The sequence below is a fragment of the Buteo buteo genome, chromosome 8 (assembly GCF_964188355.1).
Source record: "Buteo buteo chromosome 8, bButBut1.hap1.1, whole genome shotgun sequence".
Taxonomy (NCBI): domain Eukaryota; kingdom Metazoa; phylum Chordata; class Aves; order Accipitriformes; family Accipitridae; genus Buteo; species Buteo buteo.
In genome coordinates this window covers 10,347,101-10,360,015 of record NC_134178.1, presented here as the reverse complement: position 1 = coordinate 10,360,015, position 12,915 = coordinate 10,347,101, and the positions used below count along the sequence as shown (strand labels likewise).

At 40.7% G+C, this 12,915-nt stretch overlaps 1 protein-coding gene across 1 annotated transcript in view; it reads left to right on the top strand.

Annotated features, from left to right (window-relative positions):
* Positions 1-12,915, top strand: part of EFHC2 (EF-hand domain containing 2) — a 62,388-nt gene that overhangs the window by 24,491 nt on the left and 24,982 nt on the right. The window contains exons 5-9 of the mRNA XM_075034697.1: positions 440-691; positions 2,301-2,411; positions 2,740-2,878; positions 10,771-10,936; positions 11,973-12,115. Coding sequence (XP_074890798.1) covers positions 440-691; positions 2,301-2,411; positions 2,740-2,878; positions 10,771-10,936; positions 11,973-12,115 — 811 coding nt within the window. The remainder of the gene's footprint in view (positions 1-439; positions 692-2,300; positions 2,412-2,739; positions 2,879-10,770; positions 10,937-11,972; positions 12,116-12,915) is intronic.

Genomic DNA, 12,915 nt, shown 5'->3' with positions numbered 1-12,915 from the left:
AATAAAACACAAAAGGAAAAGAAAGAATTAATTCTCTATACCACATCATCTATAAAAAATAATTTTTAAGGAAGTAAATCAGGAAGGGTGATGCTATTTGAAGTCGTAGTCATCTGATTACCACAGGCAATTTGTTGAAAATGTGAGCTGTACTATAAATAATTTAACAATTCTCTGATCTGAAGGACCTTATTGCAAAAAAAACAAGGATCAAAACCAATCCAAAATTGTTTTCATATATTTTCTGAGGGCACAGCAACCCTGTAAATAGTTCTTTGGTAATGGCACAAATACTGTTTCATGTATCATAATTGTGTAGTGGTATTTGAAAATCCTAAAACCATGTTCTAAGATTAGATGGTACCCTGTAGTTTGGTATCCTGTTTTTAAGAGCAAACGATTAAAAAGGTGTTTCTCTTGATTTTCCCTTTCTGTGCAGGTTCTGCATAGTATGAAGCCATTGCGCCCTTATGAGCGCATTGACACTTTGAAACAATTTCTGGAGCATGATGGACATGTTTTACGTTTTTTCTGTGTGTGGGATGACCCAGAATCCATGTTTCATGACCCACGGGAACTTGTTCTGCACTATTATTTGTCTGATGATACTATTGATATAAAAGAAATTACACCAGTAAACTCAGGCCGGGATGCAGTTCCACTTTTCCTCAGAAGAGATAAGCTTCCAAAGGTGAGGAATGAAAATTTCAACTTATTTCGAATTATTCCACTAATTAAGAAATATTAAATGCTTTGCTTTGAAGATCCTGTATTAGGATTGTAATGGTATTTAGCAATTGTTATCAGAGTATTAGTCATAATTGCATGATTTAGGTTTTGCACACATATTCATATAATAACTTAGTAAGAGATGGAAAAAAATAAGTTTAGGCTTGTCATGCTTAAATTAAAAGGAGAGTGAATTTAGGCAGAAAGGAATCCTATGATTTCCTTTCTCCCATATTATTGTATTAAGGCAAACGTATTAATAAGGCTCTGCAGTAATGGAAGTCCAGAAAATTAATTAATATTGATAGACACACTAATGCAAAACTGAGGTGAATTCAAATTTGATCCATATGACTTATATTTGGAACCTTTGGTAAAGCCTGGTTTTAGTATTCCATAACATTACTTCTTTGTAGAAAATGTAGAGTGATTTCTTAAAATTTAGTTCCTAGATTTGGGACCTTATGCAAAGCTAGTTAAAATCAATAGGAATCCATGAATAAACTTTATCAAGCATTAATCAGGTGCTTACTTTGAGAAGGCACCTCTCAGAGAAATCTTCAAGAGGTTTGAGTCCTCTGTAACCTATTATGATTATAAAATTAACAAGCTGGATACGCTTCTGTATCGCTCCAGACAGATCCTGATGATAGAATAATGTCAACCCACAGATGGAGTAAAATACTAGGGAATCTTTTCCCTCCTTTCCTTCTAATACTGGTAATCTATTTGTGATGCCACAGATGTACGTGAGATGTTATAGTAAAAACCTAACAGCAAAATATTGCACTATTCTCACCTTGTGCATCATGTGTTCTGAGATGTTGATTTAGCAGTGGCTCTACGTTAACAGACCATTGAACCATTGAAGTGCATGTTGCAATTTTAAGGACTGGCTTCTTCCTCTGAATTCAGAGGAAATTCTGAGGACAGCAGACAGAGATCAGTCAAAAGTCGGGGTGTCAGGGAGGGTGGTAAGACAAAATAACCCACTTTGGTTACCCTGCATCAGCAGTTTGTTCAGAATTTTAAAAAATGTAATGTGTTTGTGTATTAAGTTCGATATTATTGGGATAAATTACTATTGTAATTTTGAAACTCACAATAGAAAGAAAAATACTAACATTTTTGCTAAAAGAATCATGCTGACTTGAATCCGTTGTATTTGTGCAGTGGTTAGCACAGTAGGACCAACTCTGAGTGGTTCTTTTGCATGTGTTTATGATTATTACTAATCAAAATAATAGCCTTCAGAGCAGATGTTGACAATGATGTGCTACTTTGGGTGTGCTAACCTTTGCTTTCTGTTTGCTTCCAAGAAAAAGGAGACTTTACTCTTGGATACACAGTAAGATTCTGAATGCTTCTTCTGGCATACATGCTGGCTTTTGACATATAAACTGGCTTTTAGGTTTAGTGGTGTAATCTTACCTCAGAATTTACTAAAAATTCTCCCAAGCAAATACTACAATAACAGTCAGTCTGTAAAAAACCTGCTAGTTCTAAGGTAACTGAGTTAACTTCCTTCACCATTAACTGTATTTCTTAAGAGCTGGTCTCTTTTCTTGCAGTATGCTCCCACTGGGCTGTATCAGCCGGGCACAATCACCAGTCGCACTGTTCTCAATGTGTTTGGAAAGTTAGTAGGAAACAGAGGCCATTACATTCTGGACAATCGTAAGGTCAGATATTATTGAATACATCCAGCTGTTGAATGTCTTTGCAGTAGTTTTTGTAATTTCTGTGGTTGTTATTCTCTACAACGAAGAGAGTTATTTATAAAATTGTGTTGCCACTGGAGAATAGCTCAAATGAAAACTACTGAGATTTACTGTATGTAAATTCTGCATTTGTGAAAGTGAGTAGCTTAGCATGGGGTGAAAAATACTTGCAAATGGACTATGAAGGTTATATTGTAAATCACAGGCACTAAATGACCTAGATTTTAAGAAAAGTTGTGAGGTTCTGAGATTTATAGAGCTGCTGTATAAATGTTCCCTCTTTTATTAGACAGGAGCAGTGCATCAGGAATTTTACAGAGACAGTGACCTGAAAATAGGGGCAGTAATTAATGTTTGGGGAAGGAAGATAATACTCTGTGATTGTGACGAATTCACTAAAAAATACTACAGGACAAAGTACGGAATCGGTAAGTAGTGATAATTATCTTTCCTTATGAACATTTTTGTACTTCTGAGTTTGACAGAGCTGTCTTTGAATTTTATTACTGACAAAACACGTTCATTAAAACCTTTAGCAATAACAATCTGTTGTAGGCTGTTAACAGCAAAGCAGTAATTTTGCAGGTGATCAAGAAGGGCTTTCTTATATGTTACTCCATTGAAAACTAACACACAATGTACATGTTCTGTTCCTAACTGCCTCTATTTTAAAACTAGAATGAAAAAATAGTCATATGGATAGATTGCCTTTTCTTCTACTCTCCTTCCCCCTCCCATTCCAATAGCTGTGTTTGCAGTCAGAAAATAATAAGGAGCATGTAGTGAGTGGGTAAGTAGAATGAGCTCAATTATTCCCCATTATACTATGTTTCATTTTATATGGATGTCAGAATCCTCAGATAATAAGATTTTCTGACACGACAGTAGTAGTCTGTCACATTATTGGTTTTTACAATGCAGTTTTGTGTATTGTGGACCATTAGAGTATGTATTCTGTGACGTTTCAGCAGTGAATTCTGGAAACATTTAGCAACTATGTCCATAACAGCAAAGCATTTTGGAAACGTGTAACAATAGCGGCTTTCACTTACCTGTCTTTGAATTCCCTCGGTCAGACTTGCTAATGGTTCTATTATCGACATCTTCCTGCAAAAATGACTGACTTAATTTCTGGCAGTTTGTTCATTCAATAAATATAGCTAAGTGTCTGACTGTTCAGAGATGGTTGAAAGAATCCTACTATGGCCTTTCTCTGACATTGTGAAACAAAAATACCCGAGTAGACTCTTTCAGCTTGACTTGTGATCGGATAGAGTGTAGTGTTTGGATCAAAGCTTGTCTGCCGCACTGGGGGAATTAAATGATGTAGCACTGCCATTAAAACACTGAATTTCTTAATTGGCAAAACATGTCTCATTAGGACTTTTTAAATAATAGTTTGGCATGTCTGTACCAAAATAAATTTTCTTATGCTAGCCACTGTGTGAGGAAGTCATATTCAATAACTATGGTATTATCTATAATAATAGTGAGTCTAACTCCAGAGATGCAAAACAGGGGGTTCTTCCCTGAGAATTTCTTCAGCCAAGACCACTGCTGCTATTTGGCAGCAATATCTTCTGTCTGAGCAAAATATCCTGGAAGAGTGAATGGGGATTTCTTACTCACAGCAGGCAATAAATGAAATGCAGCTGACCATTCTATATCACCCAAGCAATGCAACCAAGTGTTACACAAACGCAAAGGCTCTTCCCCTCCTATAATGCTGGCTCAGTAATTACTGGTTATGTCGCTGGATGTTAAAGTTAGGTGGTTTGCAAGTTAGGAGAAGTCAGAAGCTGCTGATGTGCAGAACTGTAGAAAATTGGGACCACAGGTTATCTAGTCCGATCCCATTGTTCTGAGGCAGGATGGTGTATGTACATAGATTGTCACTGACTGATGTCTGTATGGCCTTTTATATCAACATTCTCCAGTAGAGGAGATTTCTTTGCCTCCCAAGGTATCTTGTCCTAACCTTGTAGTTAGAAATGCTGCTTTACAGGTACTCTGAAGCTGGTTTGTGTAAACTGAGAGAGTAACAAACTTACCTTTGTTGGACATGGAGAACAACTGCTCAGTATCCTCTTTTTATAACAAATTTGTACATTTTTGAACACTGTTCCAATACACCATCTTACCACCCTGCCCCCCTCCTGGGCCATTTGCTGCTAGGGGAAGCCTTTCAGTCTTTCTCCATAGTCCATTTTTTTATATCTGTGATAATTTTTCTTGTTTTTCTCAGTGCTGTCTCCAGTTTCTCTGTCTCCTTAACATGAAACACACAAAGATGTAATCTAGCCAAGACCTTTGGGAAACTGGGAAGTGTTCCACATGTACCTTTAAGGATACATGATGGCAGAGACTCTGACTAACATGAAAAAACCATCCATGTTGATGCAGCCAGTCATGTTCACAGAAAATACATACTTTCTTAGACCTAAGAGATTCTCACAATTTGCTGTGAAATTCTTTCCTGCTTTCCCCATCAGGATTAAAAAAATGTAGGTGTGACTTTTTAACTGGAAGGGACTAGGAGTAGAATCAGGGTAGTTTTTGGCTTAGAAGCAGGTTTTGAGAGAGAAAGGGTGAGGGTTCACCTCTTAGACTTAGTGAGTTACAAATTTTGTTTGTGTCTGGTGGACATACAAGGTACTCTCAGTGGGCTCAGTCCTGCACAGTACCCGGCATTCTGCTCCCATCCAATTAAACACTGAAACGTGCTTAATTGCAGTTTGAGTCCAGGGAGACCGTTTACTTGAGTAAGAGTAAGCAAGTGGATAAATTAGTTCTTACATCAAGGCACAGTGCTCAGCACCTCGTGGCATCAATCCAGCTGTTTGTTACAGTGTTTTCACATTACTCCCCTTCAATTTATACTCTTCTGCCAAAGCCATTAAAGAGGCCGACATTTATTTTTGACTCTGCAGTTTCAGCATAAGTTGCTTGCTGATGGAATTTGCCCTTTAGGAGAATTAAGGGCAGTTTAGATTTCTCTTGAAGTGCATGGTTATGATATCTGATATATTTCCAATGTTGGTTTTGCCTGTTTTACTCTTTATACTGTTTGTGAAAAGCAAAGGAGAGCTTTTCCATGGGTAAACAATAGCTAATGCCCTTCAATAGGAAGCTAATGATGTTACTGTCATCTAGCAGTGCTATGAATGCAAGAGAAAATGCCTTAATGTGTGACACTATCTGTCCAGACTCGCTAGTGCAGCCTTAGAGAAGGAGAAAAATATTCTGTAGCCATGTAGGTGTTGTGGTCACCCAGCTGAAACGTGAGCTATACTGATGTGCAGTGGGGTGAAGCTGATACTCGATCTTCTCACTAAATACGGTATCTTAGCACAGAGTTGAGTATGAAGTGTAGAGTTGAGTATAAAGTGTTCTTTCTTAAATAACAGATTGTTCCTGAAGGAACAAAACCAGTAAAATCTGGTTTCTTACTGATCTTTATTCAGTGTCCCGGCACCTCCCAAGCCTGTCTGCTATGCTTTTTCGCAGCACCCTGTGATCCCTCTCCTGTCCCAGCTCTCCTCGCCCTCCCACCCCCTCATTTCTCAGGCTCCCTCTTTGACCTGCTGCCTGGGCAGAGCAGCGTGCGGGGTGATCGGCTGGCCAGTACATGTGTGCTTTTGGCCAGGCAGCTGCTGCTGGATAACAGCTGACTTCTTGCTTTTCCCTCAGTGGGGGCATTAAAGCCTGCTGCCAATTTTCAGTAGACTCGTCAGAGATCAGAGTCTCTCTGGCGTCTAACCTCTCTGCTACATGTAGTGCAGACTGAGCAGCGGCTTCTAAATATACTTGTGCATTTACAGATGCCTTTTTTCTCAGGTAACTGGAATAATCATGAAGTAAGACTCTGTAAAAAGAGATTTTCTTTGACTCGGAATAAACACTGGCATGTTTTAGCTGCATGGAAGGTTCTGTGAGCACTAGTTTTTCTTTAATCCTGCATGTAAAAGTTGTGAAGATGGTGGTATTGCCTTCTTATTGTACTTCTTACCTAAACTGTGAGACAGACTCTCACAAAAACCAGGTCTCAGCTGTTTGTTATACATCTCCTCTTATGTATAGAGACCATCATGTTAACAATGTCATCCCTCCAGGTTATCGCCACCTCTTATATTGTCCAAGGCTAGTGGGATTTCTTTTGCCTGTTCTTGGCTGTAATGCTCAGAGGTGTCTGTCCTCTTCCTCTGGAGGTAGAATTCCTTGCCTGCCTGCTATATACTGCTATTCAGTGTGGTTATCACTCTAATCCAAAATATGTAGCACTTGACTCTTCCTTGAAGTATGGTTTTATCTAACACATAAGGGTTTTCCTACAGTTCTTTGACTGAGGGCAGAAGGTAATCTTAGAATGTATACCAAAATCTTACCACGTATATTGAAACTGAAAGCAGACAAGCTCATTCAAGCTGGTTTAATGCTGCCTCTGTGGCAACAAATTCTTCTTGAGGAATTTTCTCTTTTAGTTTTTCTTACTGAGAAGGCTGTGCTATCTTCAAATTGTTTATATGCTAAAGATGTGGCTGGAGCTGTTTTGTTTCTTCCTGTTCCCACTGCTTGTTCAAATCTCACTCCGGGTTTGCTGTTGTGAGAAAAAGTTACGTGGTACATGTTTGATACACTAGGTGAAATATCTTATGCCCATCTCCTGCTGGGCATCAATTGGTGCAGTAACAAGGGGGTGAAACTGTCAATGGGGAAAATATCTATGCTATTCTTTCTGGAAGTAGAAATTTGTAATCCTGGACTTTCAATTTACCCTCTACCCACTGTAAATTCACACTGAACATGTTACAGCCTGGAAGAAGAGAGCATTGATTCCTTTTCCAGACTGGACAGAGGTAATTTTCTTAAGAAATGGCGATAACCTTGAGAGGAGTGCATTTTGTGTGTAATGCAAGTTGTCTGTCTGATTCTACCCTCGTGGTGTGTGGCAGAGCAAAGATGAAATGAGTTTTGAGCTCAGGTATGGCTATTAGTCCACTGCACCTAGCTGGCTGTTCACAAGTTGCAGAAATGAGTTTTTAACTAGTTTTGTAAACTGTATTTCTCCATGGCAATTTCTTTCTGAATTTCCTCATTCACAGGAGAGAATGTGAATACATAATCCTTTAAAATCCTGGAAACTGTGGGTGGCACAAGGCTGGATGTTTACCTTGTTCTCTTTAGTGAGTCTGAACGAAGCACGGTCATTTTACTTCGGGGAAAGGGTGGGAACCAAAGCGCTGAACTTCTCTTTGGACTCCGTTTACTCCAGGCTTGGGCCGTGAGGGATTTAACACGCTCTCTGGGGCTAACACAATATTCCTCTTAATTGGTAGTTTCCTTCTAGTTTATAAATCTAATTTTCATCCACATGTGCTAAAGTACATACAAAGGGAAATGCTTTAGCATTTCTTAATGAATGCCGTATGCGTGAGTGTTAATGCGCGTACACTGTGACCTGCATGTAAACACATTAGCTTGTCTTTTATCGGTCCAACTGAACGTCCCGGCTTCCCAAACGCTTTTGGCAGGAAGCGCGTTATCCGCAACCACGCAAAGGGCTTTGCTTCTGCTGAAACACGCGCTGCTACAAACCTCCGGGCTCTGAGGGAGACGGCATCGGTGCAGGTTAACGTATTGCGCAGTTAAAAAAACCGGACGTTAAGGTTCCTAAGCGGCATCAAGACCCCTCACGGGCAGCAGCCCAGCCCGGACCGCCGCGCCAGGCCCTGAGGGGAACCGGGGGGCGGGGGGGGGCGCCGCCCGCCCTGCCGCGCGGCCACTAGGTGGCGCTGTGGGAGCGCGGGAACCGCCGCTCGGGGCAGCCGCGGGTCGGGGCCGGTGGCGGGGCCGGGCTTTGCTCTCCGTCTCCGTGGGTGTCGATCTGCGTACTGCCCGTAGCAAGAATCGCCTGTGTCTGTCCTGTAACGTGGCAGACTGAAAAATGTCTCGAGAGGCAATTTTTTTTTTTTTTTTTTTTGTCACAGACATTATTTAGAAAAGAGTATTTTGGTGCGTCTTTACGTACGCACGTACTCTTTCACGGTAAAGGTTGCTTTCGAAATTGATGAATGGACTTTCTTTTTGCATATGGGCCTGGCCTTCGTACTTCTGAATCACAGAAAGGGCACACGTAGTTTTTATGGAGAAAAATGTTGGCATGGTTTTGCAAAATCCCCTTTTGACTGATTCAGGTGCAAGTATTAGCTTTGCGAGTCGGACCGTGTTCTTCTAAGAGGTAAAGGCCAAAGGAGATCTCATAGTGTTTTCAAGTTAAAGAAAAACTCTGACATCTGAATGCTTTCTATGTATTTCAACTTCATACTGCTGTTAGACAAGTCAGATTTTAAGAGAGTATGTTGCTTTGATCTTGCGATATAGCCATGTTTAAAACATTTTAATCATGAACCAATGCAGAAAATGTTCCAAGTGACAGCAGTTTTGTCGTCCTCTATTTGCACTGAAACCCATGCTACAAGTTCAGGCTATTCATGTCTCTTCAGTTCTGGGTAGAGAAGTTAAGTTTTAAAGAAGAACCCTTTATTTCATGGGATCCACTTTTATACACCGTTCACTTGCGTCACTCTTTGCCCCCTGGGCTGCGGTTTGTGATTCCAGTTTGCCTCATGTGTTTGTCTTTCGCTCACTCGCCCAGCCAGCTCTCCCTTCTTTGGGGCAGGGTCTCCAGCGCACCCAGGTGTGGAGGTGATGCTGCTCTACATGGGCAGTGCTGCACCAGTTGGCTTTCGCCTTCTCGTTTTGCACCTGTGTTGGCGTGGGAAGGGCTCTGCGGGTTGTGGGACGTGGCAAGCTGGGCTTGGGGCCACAGCAAAGAGGGCCAGCCGCAGCCTGGGCTGCCCTAAAATCGAGCAAAGTGACTGTCCCCCTCTGCTCAGCGCTCGTTAGACCTCATCAAGGTGCTGTGTCACCTTTTGGGTCTGCCAGGACAGGAAAGACATGGACCAGCCGCGGTGAGTTCAGGGGAGGCCCCAGGACGGTCAGGGCTGAGGAATACCCGAGGGAGCAGGGCTTGCTCAGCCCGGGAAGGGCCCTGAGCAGCCGCCTGCACCCACCCATGGGGAGGTTGCTGAGACCAGGCTGCCCGGCTCTTTTCAGGGGTACGTGGTGGGAGGACACGAGACAACATGCATAGTGGAAACAAGAGGCTCAGGGTTGGGTATCAGGAAGAACTTTCCTCCCTGGGGCAGGCTGCCAGGGCAGGCTGCGCAACCTCCATCCTGGCAGGTGTCAAACCCAACTGGACACAGCTTGGAGCAGCCTGGTCTGGCCTGGGGCTGACCCTGTCCTGAGCAGGAGACCACGCTAGAGACCTCCCGAGGTCCTGTCCAACCTGAATTATCCTGTGTTCCTATGATTTATGTCTTCATTTGCCTCAGGTCTGCCCATTTACTTTCTCCCACATACAAGTTATTTTTTCCTCTCACGGTTTCCATTTTCCATTAACCTTATTTAACCAGCAGACTGTATTACTCTCTTGAAGTTTTACGGGAACCCCACTGGCAGCTGGAAACTGTGTTGCAGTGAAAGTGCGGTGCAGGGAAGCAACAAGGGGCCAAATGGTACACCAAGATTTTCACCAAGAGAGGAGTGAGGAGGGACCATAGGGCAGGAGAGCTTTTGGGAGCAACCCCTATGGGAAGTGAGTGCAAGTCCCTGACCAGACATGTCTCTGCAGAGTCAGGAGAGCTCCTGCTGTATATGTGGGATAGTCAGGACCATTGATCACTGTGAGGGAAGACTTGAGGCTGGGGAAAATGAGGAAAAACAAAGCTTCCGAAACTCTGGGTGAAGTGAGATATGGACTGAAGCTATTGGCTTCAACGTACCAAAATCTTCTCATATATGTCTGATTTAAATAATGAATAAAATTTTATTTATATATGTATTTATTTTCTTCTGACAAAAAGCAGAGGGCAGGAAACTCATAAGTCAAGTATTTACTTAATCATGTTGTCTCAAAGGATAAAACTGAAAAATTAATTTAGAGTTGTTAACTTATTATTTTATCCCATTTTGAAACTATATTTGTCTTTCCTTTTGCCTGTGTATCTTAATGATATTTGTCAAACATTTTAAGATTATAGATGAAATCCTGAAACACTTGAAGAAACAGTAATTTTGCTGTTGGCTTCTCTGGAGTCTTTTTCTACCTTGTAACAGTAGGAGGGATCCTGGTTTGACTTTGATCAGTGCTCTGTTACAGAAATAGGCCAATAAGTATTCATACTGGAAGTTTAAATCCTTAGTAGAATGGCTTCATCAGAAAAGTAATAAATAAGTTTTGCTGTCTTTGTTGTAGAGGATTTCACCCCAGTTCCATATAAGGCTCTACCACCTCCAAAAACAGAAAAAAAGTTTCCTCCTTATACTGGATTTGGTTCTGAAGAGGATTCTCTGTGCTCCTGTATGGGTCTGCTTCCCAAGCCTCCCCAAAGAGATTTCAAGAAATTCATGGAAAAAGACAGGTATTTCAGTGAAAAATATTTCTAACTTTTATAAATTATGTCTTTTTGTGAAGGACATAAATGTTAAGTAGGAAAGTCATTTTTTTCAGCAAAATATGCAGCTCATCAGACTTTTAAGGGACAGGTGCATGAGGACTGGTTTAGTGACATGGTACTCCAATTTTCTCCAAACTCAGCAAAATTTCTCTTTTGAGAAGGTAAATATTCTGACCCTCCCATCCCCTACCTTCTCCCCTTCTCCTGTCTTCAGTGGGAGTTTGATGGAAGTCTTAGTCCAGGAATTAGTCAGGAATTTTGTATGCTTCAGCAGTCCAACACTGATTTGTTTTTCTGTTTGACTTTCTGGCATTTACTTTTTTTGTCTGCTGAATTTCGTGCAGTTTACTGGAGCAATATTAAAGCAGTAACCCTTTACTTTCCATTACGAAATGGTTTGTCAGGCAGTGGTTGTTGAAGCCTAAGTGGAAAGCCAAGGCACATGCTAGAGATTCACCTGTAGAACCTCTGTAAAAGAAGAAAGCTATTAGAAAAAGGCTTGGAAATGTATTGATAGTGCATATAGGCATATAGTGGTACTGTAAATAATTTAAACCACAATCACTTAACAAATATCCAACTAGTAAGATCATCTGGTGGGCCTGATTTTGTGGAGGTAATCCTAGTACGTATTGCTATTCAGAATTTGATTTAAAAAATATACATACATAAATGTGTTCTTTCTTTATAAATTTTCTGGAAAGAAACTTGGAGTTTGATCTGCAACTGAATTTGAATACAAATTCATTCCAGACCTGTGGCAAAGCAGTAATTTTCGCCTGAAAATGATTCCTTTCTGTCTGGCTGACTCTAGCTGGTTCTGTTAATTTAAGCTGAAAATGATTTTTGACAAAGTAGGGAATCTTATGCCATTTCCCTTCGTGGTCCAGGAATGACACAATTAATGCATGTTACAAAACTCAGGAGAATATGTATCTTAGTGATGAAAACTTTTTTCATACTCTGTTTTTGATTTCTTACCTCTTCTTTCGCTTTTTAGAAGTGGCATGGAAAGTAACATACTGCGTTTTCTTGCAAAATTCGTCACAGATAGTCCTATTGACAAGGATCGGAAATTCATTATTTCCTACTTCCTGAGTGATGACACCATTTCAGTTTTTGAACATATACAGCGAAACACAGGTAAGATGTAGTAATGTCTTGCAATCAGCCCCGGTTGCCCTGCTCATTTGATTAGAGTTTACAGTAAACATTGTGGCCAGACTCAGCACTAGCAGAAGCAGGGACGTGGATTTTTAAATGCAACGGGAATTACATCAGCAGGTCTACTGCAGTATCTTGCATAGCTGTATGTCATAGTAATTTATAATCTTCATCACTCAGAATAACGCTGTTCATTGTATGACAGTACTTCACAATATCCTTTGGGAATGGGAAGTTTAATGCATTAGAACTTTTATTACATTTTAATATGCAAATTTGGCCTTTGAACTTTTGCTTTGGTTGTGGATAACATACAGAAATGTATTGTAACTGATGATAAATAGGGACAGGAAATGTAAGACATCAAGAATGAAAGAGTAAATCCTTTGTTTTGCAAGATTGTGTTATGGTGTTATGAAACCTGTATAGCATCCATTGTATAGAAGCAGCTCGTGAGAGCAAAACAGCTGTGGTTTTTTAACATACTTTATCATTAATCATGTAGTGTTGAGCATATAAAGAGTGAAGATTGCCCTGTGCTAATGTCTGTACATGCGTGCGTGCGTGTGTGTGTGTATAATACTGAACTGAATTTCAAGGGCCAGACTGCCAGTGTTTAATGACAAATGCTCTGTTACTTCTCAGTTGCTTGATCACATTTATCCTATTGCTGGGGCATGGTCACCCAATGTTGTCATGGTTAAATTCTTTTCACCACTGTTGTTGGCTGCCTCCAACTGAGGATATGAAAGGTTTTGTGATTTTCAAGCATCTTTTTA